At 39.7% G+C, this 20,631-nt stretch overlaps 1 protein-coding gene across 1 annotated transcript in view; it reads left to right on the top strand.

The window, feature by feature from the left end:
- atr (ATR serine/threonine kinase) overlaps nt 1-20,631 on the top strand; it is a 135,557-nt gene that overhangs the window by 89,541 nt on the left and 25,385 nt on the right. The window contains 12 exon segments of the mRNA XM_073039026.1: nt 1,180-1,358; nt 1,782-1,946; nt 3,155-3,246; nt 6,587-6,678; nt 8,702-8,879; nt 8,971-9,156; nt 10,153-10,312; nt 11,355-11,537; nt 12,915-13,057; nt 14,832-14,929; nt 15,426-15,664; nt 19,995-20,129. Of these exon segments, the coding sequence (XP_072895127.1) occupies nt 1,180-1,358; nt 1,782-1,946; nt 3,155-3,246; nt 6,587-6,678; nt 8,702-8,879; nt 8,971-9,156; nt 10,153-10,312; nt 11,355-11,537; nt 12,915-13,057; nt 14,832-14,929; nt 15,426-15,664; nt 19,995-20,129 (1,850 nt within the window).

The raw sequence follows: 20,631 nt of genomic DNA, 5'->3' as shown, positions 1-20,631 counted from the left end.
CCCACTGATTCAGCGATATTGGTGTGTTGCAATGATTTTACATGTTCATACGAGGAAAATATGCGCTGTGTGTTTAATATTAAATTTGTTAGATAAACCCTTTTAGAAAGGAAATTGAATATTTTAGCCAGTTAATACCCCCCCACCCCCATCAGCCGGTCCGCAAGAATATTGTCAATATTAAACTGGTCCGTGGTGCAAAAAAGGTTGGTGACCCCTGCTGTAGCAGGACAAACCAGACACTCTCCCCATTGCACTTCTCAAGACCTAGTTGCAGCCTAGAAGACTAGCAATATAGAGAAAGAATGCCTGGTCCAAATAACTGACTGAACTCCAAGAGGTATTTCTGGGTGGTGAGGGTTCAGAGCTAGTTCAATCCCAGCTATCAAATGTTGCATGTGTGTCTCCTGATTGGTACATCATGGAACAATTACAGACCAGAATTAGTCCGACTCTTGATTTTTTAAATTCCCCTTTTTATTGAAAAATAATTTCACTGATTGATGTTTATTTCTATTCCTTATATAAATAGAGCAAAATCACACAATTTTCTTTCTTCCAAAGCTAAGAAATATTTTGTTTGTAATCTCCTAAAATTAGGTCAAGATTGTATTAAATGAATTAAAAAATTTTCATACAACATTAAATCATTCTTCTAAATTCTTTGTTGAGCATTTCACTTTTTAAATATTTTGACAAATTATTTTGAGTTCATTGAATTATCATGGAGAATGTCAGTTGATTTAAGTTGCCTGTACTATAAGTTTTCTTCTTGTTATTTAAATGGCCTGATATTTCACCATTACCTTAGAAGTTTCAAATTCGTGAACAAATTGGTATAGCAGTATTGACATATTCTTATCATATATTCTTATATCATATCTTATCTTGTATATCATATATACTTATCTTATTGGGTAGGAGGAAGGATTTTTTAATAACCCCTGCATTCATGATGTAATAACATTTCACACAGATTTTACCTCATGTTAAGGATTGTAGTTGACGAGTGCATTATTTGTTTTGATTAGTCTCACTTTAGGTCCTCGTATGCTAATACAGTGAAGTTGAATGAAAGATTTTATTTGAGCAAGATCTGTGGTTGTAGCTTTGGAAATCTGATGTGCATTATTTTGACAAAATGTAATTGCCTACATGAAGCTATACTTTTTTTTGCAGTTTCAAGCTCAGAGTATAAAGAATATAAAAATGTCACCTCCTTTCTGGACCTGATACCCCAGGATGTGCTTGCCATCGCTTCTTTTCGTTCCAAAGCTTATACCCGTGCGGTGATGCACTTTGAGTCTTTTATTGCAGAAAAGAAAGAGAACATTCAGCAACACCTTGGATTTTTGCAGGTCAAAAGAATAGATAAGTAGTAGAAATTTTCCGAATGATCAATAGTTACTAAATCTAGAAAGAGATCTATTGTTATGTATTAGAGTTCAAAATATCTCTCATAATAATCTACAAAAGCTATGCATTCTTCTCTCTGAATGTTGTCTTAAGGAATGTTCTTTATTGAATATTGTGTTTAAAGTAACTTAATTCCTCTTTATAGACTTTGCTTTATTAATGTTTTCAGTGGTTTCTGTTTAATATGAACAATGTAACATGTATTTTGTTACATTATTTTCAATGAATAGAAGATTAATCACATATTTGATAAATGTATAATGACAAAAACATTATCTTTTAAAAGGCAGTTGTGATAAAGTTAATAGAAAGAAATGAAAATTACTTCTACAAGTAGCAACTGACCATTCTTGTTCCAAATGCAGAAGCTATATGCAGCAATGCATGAAGCAGATGGAGTGGCTGGAGTTAGCGCAATCCGTAAGGGAGAACCATCTCTTAGAGAACAAATTTTAGAACACGAGAGCAGTGGACTGTTGAGAGATGCTACCGCCTGCTACGATCGGGCTATTCAGTTAGAACCTGATGAGGTAAATATCAGAATAAAAGATCTAAGGAATATCTTCACGTTAACTGCAATTTAATCATTTGGTATGAAGTTAAAGCCAAAAATTTTAATTGAACATTGATTTGCGAAGATCAGTATCGTTTTAGAGACCTTATACAAACAAATTATTGTCTCTGTAGTGCAATGCACATAAAATGCTGCAGGAATTCAGCAGGTCAGGCAGTATCTATGGAGGGGAATAAACAGTTGATGTTTCAGGCCAAGGCCCTTCACCAGGACTGGAAAGGAAGGAGGCAGAAGCCAGAAAAAGATGGTGGGGTGAGGGAGAGGTGAACAAGCTGGTGGATGATAGGTGAGTCTAGGTGAGGGGGAAGCTGGGTGGCTGGGGGAGGGAGGATGAATGGGAATGAAGTGAGAAGTTGGGGGATGATAGGCGGATGAGATAAAGGCCTGAAGAAATAATCTGATGGGAGAGAACAATGGACTATGGGGATAAGAAGGGAACATGGGGGGAACCAGGGAGGGGTGATGGCCAGGTTATGAGGTGGGGAAGGGGAAAAGTAAGGGGTGAGAGGGCCATCATAATGAGGGAAAACAAAAGGAGGGTGGTAACTGGAGTGGTCACTAGAATTTAGAGAAGTCTGTGTTTATATCATCAAGCTGGAGACTAGACAGGATATGAGGTGTTCCTCTTCCGACCTTCAGCCATTAGGTACGCGCACTGACACCGTACTGAACTACATAACCTTGGCTGGTCTAGGTTTGTCACCTTGCCTTTTCTAAACTCCCAAATGACAGCCAGAGCACTAGGAGGGGTAATATAGCCAATGAAGGTCAAAAGGCAGACATACTGTATGCAGATCTGCTGGTATACGCACATAAATAGATCACAGGTAAATAGGATCTGGTTCAGCTGTGATCTTTCTCTCATTGTGATTGTGACATATTCCCGAGGAGCAGCTTTTCTCAACAAATATTTGGAGGTCTGCTGGTGTGAATGATAATTCCTCAGGTCACTTCGCTTTTCATCTGTTTGGTATTCTTTTTCTCAGAAAATACCTGTCCTGTATCCAACTCCCCATGTTAATTAGATGAGTAAGGTGCCATATTATTGTGATTTGAATCATTTAATTGTTGAGGTGATCACTGTAAGACAAATAATGCTTATGAATGTTATATATGATTGTTGGAAGGGATGATTTAAAATGGCATTCTTTTATCTTGAATCAGATCATTCATTACCATGGATTGATGAAATCTATGCTTGGGCTTGGCCAGCTGTCTACAGTCCTCACTCAGGTTAATGGCGTGCTTGCAAGCAGGTAAAGTCTTTGTTTACTCAACTTTTTATTGTATTATATTGCTTATGGAATAGTAAAAATTGCTGAGGTAATTTCGCATTAGTGAGTTTTGCATTTTTAACAAAGCTCCGGTAGCTAAATCCACTTGTTCATCAATTATTGTGAAGGGTAGATCTAACAATTGAATGTTGTAGTTTCTTATGTGCTCTCATTTTATACAAACAGATAAACAAAAATAAAAATTATTTATAAAGGAGACATCATGGTGTTTCTGTGGAGGATATAATCTAAAACACAATACCAATTCACCTTGTATTCCTTGAAAATAAATATCTTCTGCATGATTTAACATATATAGTTGACATGAACTTTGATTCGTTTTTTGTGAACTTCTCATTCACTAAGGATAATTTGTTGATCTCTCAATCTACCTCGTTGTGGTCGTTGCACTGCACTTTCCCTGGGACTGTAATACAGGTCATCTCCCTTGAATCCAGTAATCAGTAATCCGCTAGTGTGGACATAATCTTTGCCAGCCTAATTTAAAATTTCCTGTGTTGCTGTGCCAACCCATCACCACTGTTTTGGCTGCTGGCTGCTGGCATGGTCTTTAAAGGAAGCAAGTCATTCCTCTACGTTATCCTGCATTTTTTTTATAACCTGTGTTTGTCTAGCCCCAGTCATGTCTTCATTGAATAAAGGAAGTGCTTCTTGTGGTGTAAAGCTCAAACACAGTATGAGATCTATACAAGATAAGGTGGGAGCTCTGAAAAAACTCAACAGTTGTGTGTCTGTGAAAAGCATACACAACTTGGATAACATTGGCTATTCCACAGTTTATGATATAAAGAAACAAAAAGAAAAGTTGCTCCAGTTCTTTGCTGACAGCGAATCAAAAAAAAGATGTGCTTAAGGAAAACAATGAAAGATGGAAGATGTTCACAACTAGATAAAGTTCTCATAAAGTGGTTTAAACTCTGTGTCAGAGAAGACGTAGAACTGTCAGGAGATATGATAAAAGAACAAGCAAAATTATTTCATGAAGAATTAGGACTGGATTATGAGTGTGATTGTAGTGAAGAGTGGCTTCGGTGTTTCTAGCAGTGACATGACATAAAGTGCAGTGCAGTGTGTAGTGAAAAATGGCCAGCAAACAAGGAAACAGCTGCTGAGTTTGTTGATGACTTTGCGAAGTTAGTTTCTGATGAAAATTTAAGTCTCGTACAATAGGACGAAACCACCTTATATTGGTGTTGTACTCCAAGTCAAACACTGACTGCAGAGGATGCAGAATCACCAACAAGTTATAAAGCATCAAAAGATTGTGTCACTTCATCAAAAGATCAAAATCATCAAAGATCATTAAAGCATCAAAAGATGTTGGGCTGCTCTAACTGCTGCAGGACCCCACAGGTGTAAGTTGTTAGTCCCAGAGCTTTCAAAGGTATGAAGCAGTTTGTGGTAATTTACTGTGCCAACAAAAAAGGATGGATTACAACTGACATTACACTGGAATGGTTTAAACATTACTTTGTTCTTGAAGTGAGAGCTCACTGTGACTCTGTCAGTCTGGCCAAAAATTGTAAGATAATGCTGATTTTAGGTAACTGCTCTGCGCATCCAAAAGCAAAACTCTTGGTAAAGAATCATGTTTATAGTATCTTCCCGTCACCTAACTGTGTGTCATTAATTCCACCTCTGGACAAAGGCATACTACGCTCTTTGAAGGCTAAATGCTCCCTGTGTGTGAAGTGGCTACTGAGTGCAGTTGACTCTGGCAGACTAGTACATGAATTTGGAAAGAATTGCTTTTCATTTGTCATTTCTTTTTTCTTCATTATGCAAGTGTGAGATGATCGTCAAGTGGGTAGGAGATGTTTATTTAATCCTAACCTCACCACTTGTGATTACGAATCTGGCACTGCACGGATCCCAGCCATTCTGGATTTGTGATGGTCAACCTGTATTATAATCTGCACTTTTTATTACCTCTATGTACATATATATGGAATGATCTGTCTGGGTGGCATGCAACCAAAAGCTTTTCACTGTATCCACATAGATCTGACATTATTATAGCAATACTTTTGTTATATTAAAATGTAAGTTACATGTTGTGAGCTTTCAGCAATTCTTAATTTTTAAATTACGTTGTAAAAAGAGGCAAAAGGATATTTTAATTTTCTCCTCAAACTAAAATATTGTCACCCCTAAGCAAATGCAATATATTTGAAAATGAAAAATTGATGAACCTGTGAAATACTAATCTTATACGAACTTATTTATTCTTTACTAAGAAGACACATGGTCAATTCATAAATGAAACTGAGATGTCAAAAGCTTGACTCACGCATATCAAACCATATACTGTATCAAAAACTCCATTGATGCCACTTTGAACACTCACCAATATGTTTACCGACAGAACCACTCTATGTCAGATACCACATCTGTTATAGTGTGGTTCTGTCTGAATACAGCACTGTGCAACTGGGTGTTGGACTTGCTAACCAACAGACCTCAAAGAATGCACAACTGTACCTTTCTTTCCATCATCATCAACGCAGGAGCCCTTGGGACTTGTGGTGAGCCCATTGCTGTACACTATGCTCACACATAACTGTATGGCCAAACACCGGAGTAATCACATTGTCAATTTTGCCAATGACTCGACAATGGTGGGGCTCATAACCAACAATGATGAGACAGCCTACAGAGAGGAGGTGGAAGAGTTCGAGGCCTGGTGCCAGGCAAATAACCTCTTACCCAGTCAAGAAAGATCACCATTGTCTCTACTTTCTGAGGAGGCTGAAGAGAGCTGGACTACGCACATCAACACTCATGTCATTGTACAGATGCATCCATGGCTGGTCCACCAGACTTAAAAACAGTTATTTTCCCCAAGCAGTAAACCTCCACCTGCACCCACTAACCCATCCCTCAACAATCCCCTACAACCACTACTTTATAATTTCCTGTCAGCCACTTTATGTACAGAAACTCCTGTGCCAAGCATCAGTTTATGGAAATACAACCAGCCTATGTATATAAGTTATCATATGTATTGATTTTTATTGTTTTTTTAAATTATTATGTTTGTTTTTTTTCTGTGTCACATTGGATCCAGAGTAACAATTATTTTGTTGTGTAATGGAAATGACATTAAACGATCTTGAATTTTGAATATGTAACATTTCAGTCCTTGAAACTTAAGATATTTATGTTATTAAAACAGAATAACTAGCAGAGAGGTAAGATAATTTAAAAAGATTTCCATGAACCTTTAGTAAATGAATCTTATGATAGCGTTGAAAATTCCACATATTAACTAAACAAGTCAAATCTGTTTTATTTCTTTCAGGCCTGAGTGGACCACTGAACTGAACACTTACAGAGTGGAGGCAGCCTGGAAATTGACCCAGTGGGAGTCGCTACAGAATTATGTAAACACAGGTAATAAAGGAGGCCAAATAAAACTAGAATTAAGCATTAAGGAGTGAATGTTGAAGTTCTATTTGGAAACAGCTTTTTAAGGAAATGTTCTATATGTGGCGACCCACTTTCTGCGCAGGCGAACCAGCTCACAAATAGCCAGTGCGCGGGGGGAGACTTTGGTAATGCATCTCTGATGTCATTTTTGCCCACAGAGGGATTAAATGCCAGCGCCGCGAAGTTTGAATAAACTAGTGTCCAAATGACTTACCGACTGCGTGTCGTTATTTCAGCGCTGTGTGTAGCACATCGCTACATATATATATTTATTCAGGCCTAATTGTTGGTTGATATTTCTCACATCTTTTTACTGCAAAGATTTCTCAGTCTTTCCTGATTAAGAATTGCATTGCAGTTGCAACAGTAACTGAATCTGTGTCCATCACCTTATGAGGTACCCGGTAATCTATTTCTACCACCGCATTAACTAAGGTGGTGGTAAAAGTGAATACAAAACTAATCTTCGAAAGAGAATTGGATAAGTAACTTGTGGACAAAAATTGTGATAATATGTATAGCATGGTGGATTGCTCCTCGAAAGATGTGGATTAAATTTGATGGATGAAATTCCTTCCTCCTGTGTTCTGTGATTCTCTGAAATATTTTAAGGAATGAATCAAGTTCTGTTTCAGGAACTTCTAAGTGAGGATTTGTAATAATGTTGAAATCGAAAATACTTTTTAAAAAGATTTTGAGTGGGATGATGTTTTGTGGGCCAGTGATGGGAAAGGATATTGTGAACTTTATTCAATAAGTTTATTGGAGCGTCCTTTTCAATTTTGACAAGCTGCAGAAGTTCTTCCCCATTTGAGTTTAATGCATGATGACATGAAAACCACGACCTTAACCAGTGGACAAAATTCCCCATCTAAGTTCTGTTCTGCAAGTCTGCATCGTCATCCAAGATGTTTGAATTCTTCTTGCCACAATACTGCAATCACCAATCTTCCTGCTAAATGGGAAACTATTCAATCCATGTCACCTCAACTGCATGATCAAGATCACCCCTGCTTTATCAACTTTGATGATTTACTGTGGCTGATGTTTGTGTATATATGTGCTTGTTCACTGAAGTACACAAGATTAGAAATTTTCCTCTGCCTACCTCCATCTACTTTATAATATCACCCTCCAAAAACAAAGGTTCACAACAAGACTCCCTGAAGAAGAGATAGGATTCGAACAATGCTTCTAACACGAAGCTCTTGAAGATTCCTGTCCTTCTATCAATTTCTGAGTCATGTGTTTCCCTTTGGCAAGCAGTGGAGCAATTCCTTCAATATTCCTAATCCTCGAGCAGAATAAACAAACCAGCTTTATTGTCTTCTCCCAGGGCAACATCCACTGAGCCCTCACTTACACTCATTTAACTCTGATAGGCCAGCCATCTCATTCACATAAGACTTGTGAGACTGAATACCTGTTCTGAGCCCAGGCATGACAATGAGTGACCAGGTGGATGGAGGAAATGATTCAAAGAACCTTCGCTGAGTAACAACATCCTCAACACCTTGAAGTGGAGAAGTGTTTGGATGGCACTAGGAATGTTGAATTCAGTTGTGGATAACACACATGCTAGAAAGAGATCATCACCTCCTAATTATCTCTCCACCCTACTGACACACATCTCCTGGCATGGCTTTTCTCAGCTCAGTTTGTCCCATTTTCACCTCATCAGACACCTTGAAAGCGCAGAACTGGAATGGTAGCAATTCATCCTGCTCCTCAAAAGCCTGCCAAAAAATTTGTTCTGTAGCATAATGATAACAGCTCGAAAACCAGAATGCATTGTAATTTAATATTTCTTGCTGTTTTACTTCGGAGAATTTTTCCTTTTTCAAGAACTGATACAGTGAATACCCATGAAATGTTCACAAACCACAAAAATCATAAGCAAGCACCCTCTGTATGGTCATGCAGCTCAGATCACAGCTTTTGTTTTAAATTACGGTAAATAATATGCACTTTGGCACTTTTCTTTTAGAGTGGAAATCCTGTACTTGGAGCGTGCGACTTGGCCAGCTTTTGCTTCTTGCTAAGCAGAGCAATGTGGAGGGTTTCTATGAACAGCTGCAGATTACCCGAGCGGAGCAGATAGTGCCACTCTCTGCAGCAAGTTTTGAACGAGGGTCGTATCAGCGTGGTTATGAGTACATTGTCAGGTACTATTGGGACAGAGAGTACTTCAGATATTTCTTATCCAGGCATGTTAATATCTCATTAACTGATTAAGCTTTTTTTCTGTTTGTTTAGGCTGCATATGTTATGTGAGCTGGAACACAGTGTCAAAGAACTGTTACATCAGCAGTCAAGGGACCACAGTGAACACCACATGCATCCTCTTGATTGGCAGGCTCGTCTAGAAATGACTCAGAATTCCTTTCGGACAAAGGAGCCAGTCTTGGCGCTGCGCAGAGCATTGCTCAGTGTTAATAAAACGTATGTTGGCATTTTTTGTTTACAGGTTTTAGTAATGATATATTTAGTCCAGAAACGGAGCAGTAAAACTTTTAATAGCAAATTTCTCAGGTTAATGAAACCTGTATCAAATCTGGACTAATTATACCACTATATTAAATTTGCATATAAAAACACAAAATGCTGGCAGAACTCAGCAGGCCAGACAGCATCTATGGCTCCCATAGATGCTGTCTGGCCTGCTGAGTTCTGCCAGCATTTTGTGTTTTTATTTATTTCCAGCATCTGCAGATTCACTCGTGTTGCCTTTAAATTTGCATATATCTGCTTATGGCTGATTGTAGTTTTTCACACCTGTAGGTATATAAAACTAAGGTAACTTTTTTTGTGAAAAGGCATAGAAACCATCAGGAAAAGTTGTTGAGGCCAAACGTTATTTCTTGAATTGATTGTTCCTCATTTGAGCACTGCCAAAAATGGGAAACCTATGTTACCTGCATTTAGAAGTTGAGATAAATTAATTTTGAGACTTATGTAAACAGCTGTGTGTCATTTCAAAGGAAGTTTCATGAAAATTATATATTGCACCTATGGGAAGGTTAGACATGTAACATTGTGTTTGCCTGGTTTGGTTTCAGCAGTATGCTCTTTGGAGACTGGCACTGAAAGCCCAGGTTACTCACAGTGGCAGTACCTATACCAGGTATTATTAGAACATTTCATAACTTGAAGGTCATTAACAGAAGCCTGGAAATGGCCTGATTAGTTTGGGAGTGGTTAATAGGCAAAGACAATGTATGCATGACTGAAGGAAAAGTATTTGACATGGCTTTTCAGAGGAGGCAATATTATTTTCTGAATTGTTAAATGCTGCCAATATGGGGATAGCAGGAAGGTGGAGCTCTGGTAGAATATTGATTATGATCATATTGAATTGTGGAATAGACATAAAAGAAAGCATGGTCTACTATTATTTCTATTTGTGTTCTTTTAATGTTAATATCTGATTTTTATTAGGGCTGAGTACAGTAAGTTGGTTGGAGAATGCTGGCTACAAAGTGCCAGAGTTGCCAGAAAAGCTGGACATCATCAAACCGCATACAATGCCCTCCTTAATGCAGGAGAATCAAGACTACCTGAGCTTTATGTAGAGAGAGCAAAGTGGCTGTGGTCCAAGGTATGCTTCCAATTGATGAGCTGTTATTTGCAAATGTTATCAACTCTCTCAGATTCCACTATTTACAAATGCAATGGGGGTGATTCACAGTCACCAAGTAACTTCTCAGCACACCCATTTTTGTGGATAGGAGGAAACAAGAGCACCCGGAGAAAGGTTAGCTGATCTTAAATCTACAAATTACACATAGGCATCACCGGAGATCAGAATTGAACTGTGCAGCTCATCCCCTGTTTGATACTGCCTTTTTAAAGCTGACTACTTTGCATATGACAATTATATATTAAACAAGTGATAAAGATGAAGATTAGCTTTATTTGTCACATGTACATCAAAACATACAGTGAAATGTGTCGTTTGATCAAATCTACAGGTGTTGCCATGCTTCCAGCGCCAACATAGTGTGCCCACACTTCAACCCTAACTGCGTCTTCAAAGTTCAAGTTCCAAAGTACATATATGTAAACATATATAGTCCTGACAATACTTTTCTTTCAGGCAATCACAGTTTAGAATCTGGGAGGAAAACAGAGCAAATAGAGGAAACGCATATAGTTCTGGGGAGAACATACAAACTCCTTTCAGACAGCAACAGGAATTGAACCCTGATATTACAAATGGTGCTGTAATAGAATTCCGCTAACCAATACGCTACTGTGCTGCCCCAACAGATTGCAGCTGTCTTCAAAACCAGAAATCACTGCTGTTATTAGTCCCACAATTATTAATGAGTCTTCTAATTCAAAATACATCAGTAAAAATATATGATCTTCTATGTGCGTATTCTTATGCAACCTTTGACTGGTACTTTTGGTCACTGGTACTCATGGTTACCTTTTCATAGGTATTTGCTTTATATTACAGTTTGCAAAGAGAGGTATAATAACAGTGTTAAGTTTGGAATGAAGTTGTGAGGCTAAGGTTAAAGGACAGTATGTTTATGCAAATCATGAGTGTAGAAAAGCTGTTTAGATTATTGTTGCATACATCAATTTATTTTGAACATAATAATCCTACATCACTACATTGTTTTTGTTTCCAGGGAGATGTTCACCAAGCCTTAATAGTCCTCCAGAAAGGTGTTGAGTTGTGTTTTGGAGATACAGAATCAGAATTAAGTGACGATAAAAGCTGTTTAATAAAGGGACAAGCTACATTGTTGGTTGGACGTTTCATGGAAGAGACAGCTAATTTTGAAAGCAATGCAGTTATGAAAAAATATAAGGTAATCTGGAATTCATTTATGGCTATATTTATATTATGCATTAAGTGATTATTTAAATGGGTTTGCTTTGCAAATCCATTTAAAGTAGATACATATCACCATATATAATCCTGAGATTATATCCAGCGAGGAGAGAGCATAACCTGGATGGTGAAGGTCCTTGATAATGGATGGTGCTTTCCTGCGACAGCATTTCATATAGATATGCTCAGTGGTGGGGAAGGCTTTACCCACAATGGACTGGGCCGTATCGATTACTTTTTGTCGGATTTTCTGTTCAAGGGCATTGGTGTTTCCATAAAAAGCTGTGATGTAGCCAGTCAATATACTCTGCACTACACATCTGTAGAAGTTTGTCAAAGTTTTAGATGTTGTGCCAAATCTCTGCAAACTCATTAGGAAGTAGAGGCACTGTCATGCTTTCTTTGTAATTGCGCTTGCTTGCTGGGCCAAGGGCAGGTCCTCTGAATTAAAAACAGAGAACAAGTTAAAGTTGCTGACCCTCTCCACCTCATGAGGACTGGCTCATGAATCTCTGGTTTCCTTCTGTAGTCAATTATCAGTTCCTTGGTCTTACTGACTTTGAGAAAGACGTTGTTGCTGTGGCACCACTCAGCCAGATTTTCAGTCTCCCTGCTGTATGCTGATTCATTGTCGCCTTTGATTCGGGACCAAGATCAGTGAACTTATTGATGAGTTGGACACACTGTGAACTCTCTTTCAAGGACTTTACAACTCATGTGCTCAATATTGTATATTTATTAATGTTTTCTTTGGTTTTTGCACAGTTTGTCTTTTGCACATCAGTTGTTTGTCAGAATTTATGTGTAGTTTATCATTGATTCTATAGTATTTCTTTGTTCTACTGTAAATGCCTGCAAGAAAATGGATCTCAGTCTAGGATTCTGATATCGGTCATCTTAATTGTATCACCTATTAGTCTGCACACAGCACAATTCAGATCTCTCGTCAACTGTTCAGGGAGATTGTGTGCTGATAAGAAAGATTAAAAAGAGTTGGGAAACTATGTGACCTTCTTGCCCAGCATCTTAGATAAAAAGCTTTGTTCAGGGACATGATGTGAGGCAAAATAGGAATTTAAAATAGACTTCAAAAACATAAGCAACTTAGACTGATTATTTCAGATTTTATGGTACAGTTATAAAAATATTTGAAAGTACTACAACTTTGTTTAATACAACTAAGTGAACCAAAATAAACAGTGTAGTAATGTTTTGAGGCAATTAGACCAATGTGTAAAGATTTGATATAGGTTATTTGATTAACATCTGGGTGCAGATAGTGCTTTGTTACTTTTTGCTTGATTATTTTACTACTTTTTATAATTTTTAATTTTTATAATTCAATTTTTTGCAGGAAGTGACCAATTTATTACCAGACTGGGAAGATGGGCACTTTTATTTTGCAAAATATTATGACAAATTAATGCTTATGGTAACGGATAACAAGATCGAAAAGCAGGGAGATTTAATTCGCTACATAGTTCTTCATTTTGGCACGTAAGTTGCTGACTCAAGTGAATCTTATTTTCTTTAAAAACTTATTGTGAATATGCATTACATAAATCTGTTTTTTATTTACTAATATGACAGTGCAATGACTGCTGAAACAGCAGTTTGTTAATATTTAGTTCTTTAAGACTCTACAACTCATGTTTATTTATTTTCTTATTAATATTATAATTATTTCAGTTTTATTTACATAATTTGTTAATCTTTGTAGTTGTTTGTAGATTCTGTAGTATTTCTTTGTTCTACTGTGAATGCATGCAAGAAAATGAATCTCGGGGTAGTATTTGGTGCCATACACATATATTGATCATAAATTTACTTTGAAATTTAAGTGCAAGTCATTGGTCTAAAAATGTGTTATAATGAGATGCTTCCTAGATTACTTCAAAAAATTTTTCATCTTACATAACTAAACTCATGCACGTGACTTTGAAATTTTTGATGTTGTGATGATATCTATCTCTGTGAACCTCAAATTAATTCAAGTCAAATATGTTTTATTTGATCTTTAACATCAATGTGCACACAACCTGGCTACTTCTGGTTTGCAAGCAAACCCTTTTCAAGACTTGTTGGCAGTTCAGAGACATTACGTAGATTGGCTGAAAGTTCTTTTGATGGCAAGTAGATTTTCCACTTTGGAAGCAAAGACAGAAAGGAAGGTGAACACTGCATTGGGAAGAGGTTTGCTTTGACTGCACTGTTTGTGATGAGGAGGAGCAGCAATTCTCTTCATTGTCTCACTTTCCCAAATATCCTCTAAATGTTTCCACCCCTTTCCAAAGCTCAGTGGAAGTTAAGCTAAGTTGGGAAATTACAGAATTCCGTGTTTTCAAACCAACTCATTCATCACTTTTAAATACAATTTTAAAAAAGCACACTTTAGAATTTGGATTTGTAGTTTTACAATGATTTAGACTTTGTTCTATAATATGAGCAATTTGGATTGCATTTTCAAGTTCACTTCATTAAATTGACTAAACTAGTCTGGCTAGTTTATCAGTGCAGAATCAAAAGCACGATTGAAGTCAACGTTGAGTTCATTGTTATATGAACAAGTACATGCATGCACAGATGTCATGAAATATTTACCTGCAGCAACATTGCAGGTACAAACCATGATATGAATTGCATTCATAAGTAAATCTTAAGAGTTGAATGATTGAGTGAACTTAGCCTTTTCTCCTTGGAGCGACGGAGGATGAGAGGTGACCTGATAGAGGTGTATAAGATGATGAGAGGCATAGATCGCATGGATAGCCAGAGGGTTTTTCACAGGGCTGAAGTGGCTAACACGAGGGGGCATAGTTTTAAGGTGTTTGGAAGTAGGTACAGAGATGTCAGATGATCAAATGCCTCCTGACAAAGTTGTGTCCAAACAAACCTTTCACCCTTCTTCAGGAGGTTAGTCAAAGGAGGAGCAATATTAGCAAAGTTCTTACAGAACTTAGGATAATATCCAACCATTCCCAGAAACCTTCAGAGTGCCTTTTTACCATTTGGAATGGGAACTTCAGAAATTGCCTGAACTTTTGCCTGAATAGGAGCAAACTCACCTTGATCTACCACATAACCAAGATAACCAAAATAACTCTGTAAACCATCAAGTTTCTTTTTTTTATATTTACTTCAATACTGCACATTAACTGACCTCTGTACAGAAATCTATAATAGTCAAAAAATCAGAAGGGGAAGTAAGGTTACAAGGAATAATTTGGTTAATATTGTAACACAATGTATAATTCCAAATATTATATGACAGGTCTCTGCGATTTGGAAATCAATTTATCTACCAGTCCATGCCTAGAATGTTATCATTATGGCTTGACTACGGAGCAAAAGCCTATGAATTGGAAAAGGGTAAGAACATTCAGTTTACTTCAGTAAATATTTGTTTTGGCTGCTTTTTCCTGGATAATCCATTCTGGTCAAAAATTCACAAATTGATTCCCATTCCAAGAACTTGAAAAGAGGCATCCATCTTCACCCTGGAGGAATTCTGAAATTGTGCTATCATATGCAAGTCCAAAATTCCGCCTGCTTGCAGAAGGTTCCCTCCTCCTCGCCCTCACGAACCATGTGACTTGGCCACTAACTATTGCACAATCAATGTTCCAAACTCAACAAGTTATTTTGGTGCCTCATATGGAAAATGCTTACTGGGCTTTCTAATTACCATGGTGATGGTGATTGTATTTCAATTGCGTTTTGTTGGTTTTCATGTGCTTTGCAATGACCTGAGGTTTTGATGTTATATAATGGCAAATATTTTAACATTTGATTTAACTGGGAGAAAAACTAAGTATTTGCATAACATTTGTAACAACTGAACAAATATTAATTCTTCTCCACACAGCATCTGGACGCACCGCTGATCGCATTGCCATGAGAACTGAACTTGAGAAAATTAACAAAGTGATAGAGGATCATACTAACTACTTAGCTCCTTACCAATTCCTGACGGCATTTTCTCAGCTGATTTCACGAATATGCCATTTCCATGATGATGTGTTTGCAAGACTGAAAGGCATTATTGTCAAGGTTTTCTTGGCCTATCCCCAGCAGGCTATGTGGATGATGACAGCTGTGTGCAAGGTAATTAAGTGAAACCAACATAGTAATTCAGTACGTATCACTTAAGTTATTATCTCTGTCTGTAATCAGAGTGGTGTGATTGAAACATTCTTCAACTGAAATAATCTGTCTGATTCTTCAGAAATCGCTATTATTTGCTGCATTCCTTTTAAATACACCGAAGTCCTGTTTCCCGTGCTCGCTTAAAACCTGTTGTGTTTACTGGAATATTTATTATCCTACTTGACAATATCGATTAAAAAGCGCTTTGAGACATTAATAAGAATAATATTGAGTAGTTCAAAAAAATCTGTCTGGCGGATGCCACTGAAGTTGTAGAGATGCTGGATTCTCAGGCTTGGGTTGTGATTGCACTCAAGAATTTAAGGGAAGCTAGGTCCGTACAACCTCCAAGAGGACTGCAACCTTGCCATGGTTTGGAGGTTGTATGCTTCAATCACTCAGAGAGCTATATTGGCTTGAGTCAGGGCTTTCTGCTTTGGCTCTTGGTAGGGTCACCCATGCCAAACGGGTCGAAGGGTAGAGGCCAGACTAAGAGTGGTCCACCAGTCCTCCAGGTTCGACCGGTCAGCTCAGGGCTGACTGGACAAACAACTGTTATGGAAACAGCAATGAAGAGTTCTACATTGGTGTGCAATGGTATTCCTGAGTCTCCATCTGGGACTTGTATGATGACAGTAAACTGAGAGGAGGCCACTGACATGATGAAGGAAGCAGTGAACATTGCCAGAGATGGAGAACCTTCATTACTCCACTAAACCATACAACTTTGGAGCGGAATTAGGCCATTTGGCTTGAGTTTGCTCTGCCATTTTGTCGTGGCTGATCCATTTTCCTCTCAGTCCCAATCTTCTGCCTTCTCCCCATATCCCTTCAAGCCCTGACAAATGAAGAGCCTATCAACCTTTGCCTTAAATATACATACAGACTTGGTCTCCACAGCTGCCTGTGGCAAAGAATTCCAAGTTGTAGAATACACCTGCTGGTGCTACTTGGACATGTCTTCAGTGATGAACTTGGGGTGGTAGGATGTTTCGGGTCTTTAATCATCATACACCCTCTCCCGGGTGACCCAGCCGGGGGTGATCAGCCCCCGACTTGTGTCCAAGTGGTGCACTAATCCACAGATCCCCCCTCCGGATCCACAGCCACCGTGAGGCCTTTTCAGCAGCCTCCAGAATGTTCTTGGTGGCTCTTCTGCACTGCAGTCCTTTAACTCCAAGGAGTTTAAGAGTCTGCTGTAATGAATGGCCAGCAAAACCCCGGCACCCAACTTTGACCAGCTCACAGCGAGCTCTCCACCCATTGCACCCACTTCGACTGTCTCACAGTGAGCTCTCCAGCCAGTGCTCCAGCATTCTGCAACAAAATCTGTGTATTTAGCCCTCTTGAACTCGTTGGCCTCTTCAATCTGGTCTTCCCAAGGGACAGTAAGTTCCAGCAAGACCACTTGCTTTGTAGACTCCGATATTAACACCATGTCTGGGCAGAGCGGAGTAGCTGCGATGATCTCTGGGAACTTGAGCTGCCTCCTTAGGTCGACTTGGAGCTGTCAGTCTCGTGCAGTGGCAAGAAGTCCTCCCGAGGAGCTAGGCCGATGTTGAACCTTCTTCCCCACTCTAATAAAGGTGATAGACTGTTTGGGAACGTGCTGATTTTTGGTGTCTTGAATCGCTGTGCTGATTGCGTCCGCCATAGACCTTAGGACGGTCATGGTGCCAGTGGTATTGCCCTTCCCCCAACACCTTTGGGCAGCAACTGAGGATGTGCTCCAAAGTGCCCCTCCTCTGGCACAATTGGCATTCTGGAGTGTTTGCCATGCCCCGCCTGTGCAGGTTGGCCGGGCTTGGGAGAATGTCACAGACTGATTGGATGAGAAACTTGATGCACAATGGTTCGGCTCTCCAGAGCTCTGTCTAGGTGAGCTTGCGAGGTTCCGCATGCTCCCACCTAGTCCAGGCGCCCTGTTTGGACATGCCGACTATCTTGCTGCATCGATTTTCCTCCATCTCTGCTCGTATCTCATCCTGAACCAGTTGGCGCTTCTCATTTCCGCGGGTTTTGTTGTAGTGTGCTTTGGGAAACCAGTCCAGTCCCGCCCGCCCCACCGCCACAGTACCTACCAAACTGTTGTGTCACAGCTGAGCCTCCGCTCTGGCGACAGCTTCCTGTGCCTGCCACTTCCTTCCGGTCTTTACGCGGATTCCTGCCAAAGCGACTTTAACATCAGAGGAGTCTCGGTACATCATAACCTCCCTGACTTGAGTGACTTTGAATTCCTCTGATAGGCCGCTGATGGGGAGCTGCAGCTTGGTGGAATGCCCATACAGGGCAATGCTGCTTAAGGCCTGGGGGAGCCCCAGCCACCTCTGAAGAATCTTGCCTGACATATAAGATCAGCCAGCTGAGACAAGAACTCTAATCTCTGAAGCGCCAATTTAAGTTGGCCAAGGAGGAGGAGAAAACTGTCCCATCAAACCTCACAGATCTCATGAGGAGGAGGAGAAAACTGCCCCGTCAGACCTCACAGATATCATGAGGAGGAGGAGAAAACTGCCCCGTCAGACCTCACAGATATCATGAGGAGGAGGAGAAAACTGCCCCGTCAAACCTCACAGATCTCATGAGGAGGAGGAGAAAACTGCCCCGTCAAACCTCACAGATCTCATGAGGAGGAGGAGAGAACTGCCCCGTCAAACCTCACAGATCTCATGAGGAGGAGGAGAAAACTGCCCCGTCAGACCTCACAGATATCATGAGGAGGAGGAGAAAACTGCCCCGTCAAACCTCACAGATCTCATGAGGAGGAGGAGAAAACTGCCCCGTCAAACCTCACAGATCTCATGAGGAGGAGGAGGAGAAAACTGCCCCGTCAGACCTCACAGATATCATGAGGAGGAGGAGAAAACTGCCCCATCAAACCTCACAGATCTCATGAGGAGGAGGAGGAGAAAACTGCCCCATCAGACCTCACAGATCTCATGAGGACAAGGCTCATCTCAGTCAGGCAGGCTGAGTGGCACTGAAGGAGGGGCAAGGAGAGGGCCCGAAAGCACAATGCTTTCATTACCAATCCCTTCGGCTTCACCAAGAGGATACTGAGACAGAAGTGAAGTGGCCACCTCACTTGTTCTGTAGAGGGGATCATCTCTGTATCATTTTCAGTGACGCCTCAAGAGAGCAGGACCTCGGTCTGTGTGAGGCACTGGTGACACCTCCAGAACCAGTGATCCAAGTCAACATCTCTGAGCCCACCCTGTAGGAGCCAAAGCAGCAAGAGCAAGTTCCACCCCTGGCCCCAGCGGAGTGCCTTCTAGCAGTGCCCAAGGCTCCTTGTGCGACTTTGGAAGATCTTAAAGGTGATCTGGTGGAGAGGAAAGGTAGCTGTTCAGTGGAGGCAAGTGGAGGGTGTCTGGACACCAAAAGAAGAGGATTCAAGCAAAAGCGAGCAGTTTCGTATCATCTCGCTGCTCACCATTGAAGGAAAGATCTTCTTCAAGATTGTGGCCCAGTGTTTAATTGAGTTCCTCTTGAAGGAATACATAGACACCTCAGTGCGGAAGGGGGGAGTCCCAGGAGTACGTGGATGCCTAGAGCATAGGAGTGGTGACCCAGCTGATCCAGGAGGCAAGGGAAATCAGAGGAGACCTTGCAGCACTCTGGCTAGACCTAACTAACGCCTATGGATCCATCCCACACAAGCTCGCTGAAACAGCACTGACAAGACACCGTGTTCCAGAGATGATCCGAAACCTCATTCTGGACTATTACAGCAACTTCAGGTTGAGAGTCTCCTCAGGGTCACTAACATCAGCTGGAGAAGGGCATAATCACTGGCTGCACAATCTCGGTGTCACTCTTCTCACTGGCCATGAACATGATTGTCAAGTCTAGATCCTGACTATTTACAATGAAATAATGGAAACATTTGGACAGGTTTGTTTATCAGAAGTCAAGATCTAAGTCATAGCTTAAGGAAAAAACCTAACTTCTAAATGCAATATGACAAAATTACTTTGCATTGTTATCATTGTGCGATCTTCCTGCTTTTTCCCAAAAAAAAAAGCATGGATATCATCTGCTTGACTAATCTATAAATAACTTTCACTTTTGGAGGTAAATTTTGATTTTAATTTAGTATTGATTTAGTATTGATCAAAATTTAGCAACTCCTGATGTTGTGGGTATATTCAGGTTGATTACTATCCTTCTAATCCATTCAGCAAACTTGCCAGACTTTGCAGAAAGAAATATAAATTGATATGTTAATTTGCTTTTCTTCATGGATTAGATTCTGCACCAAATGTAAAAGATGAATTTTCTTTTGCAGTCATCTTATGCGACACGAGTTAATAGGTGTAAGGAAATTCTTCAGAAGGCCATTAATGATGACAGCCGTTTAGGCAAGTTTGTAGGAGATGCCACTCGTCTCACTGAAAAGTTGCTGGAACTGTGCAACAAAACGGTACGTGCCTTCATTTATAGTGATATTCCTATCTGCTTGTTAAGATTGTGTAGAATGAGGTTTATTATCACTGACATATGTCATGAAATTTTTTGTTTTGTGGCAGCAGTACAGTGTAATACATAAAAAATTACCATAAGGTACAATAAGAAAGATACAGTATAACAAATAAATAAGTTGTGTAAAACGAGTGCAAAATTGTGAGGTAGTGTTCATTGGTTCATGGTCCATTCAGAAATCTGATGGCAGAGGGGAAAAAGCTGTTCCTAAAATATTGAGTTTGTGTTTTCAGGCTCCTGTACCTTGATGGTAGCAATGAGTAGAGGGTATGTCCTGGGTGATGGGGTCCTCAATGATGGATGCTGCCTTTCTGAGTCATTGTCTTTTGAAGATTTTCTCAATGGTGGGGAGGCTAATATGTAAATACTCACAATCTTAAAATTGTGATTGAAAATGCCCGTAGTCAATGTGCTTATTAAAGCGAGGTCTATATTTGATGATA

Source organism: Hemitrygon akajei, chromosome 3 (assembly GCF_048418815.1).
Source record: "Hemitrygon akajei chromosome 3, sHemAka1.3, whole genome shotgun sequence".
In the NCBI taxonomy this organism is placed as follows: Eukaryota; Metazoa; Chordata; class Chondrichthyes; order Myliobatiformes; family Dasyatidae; genus Hemitrygon; species Hemitrygon akajei.
This window is presented reverse-complemented; position numbering and strand designations above follow the sequence as displayed.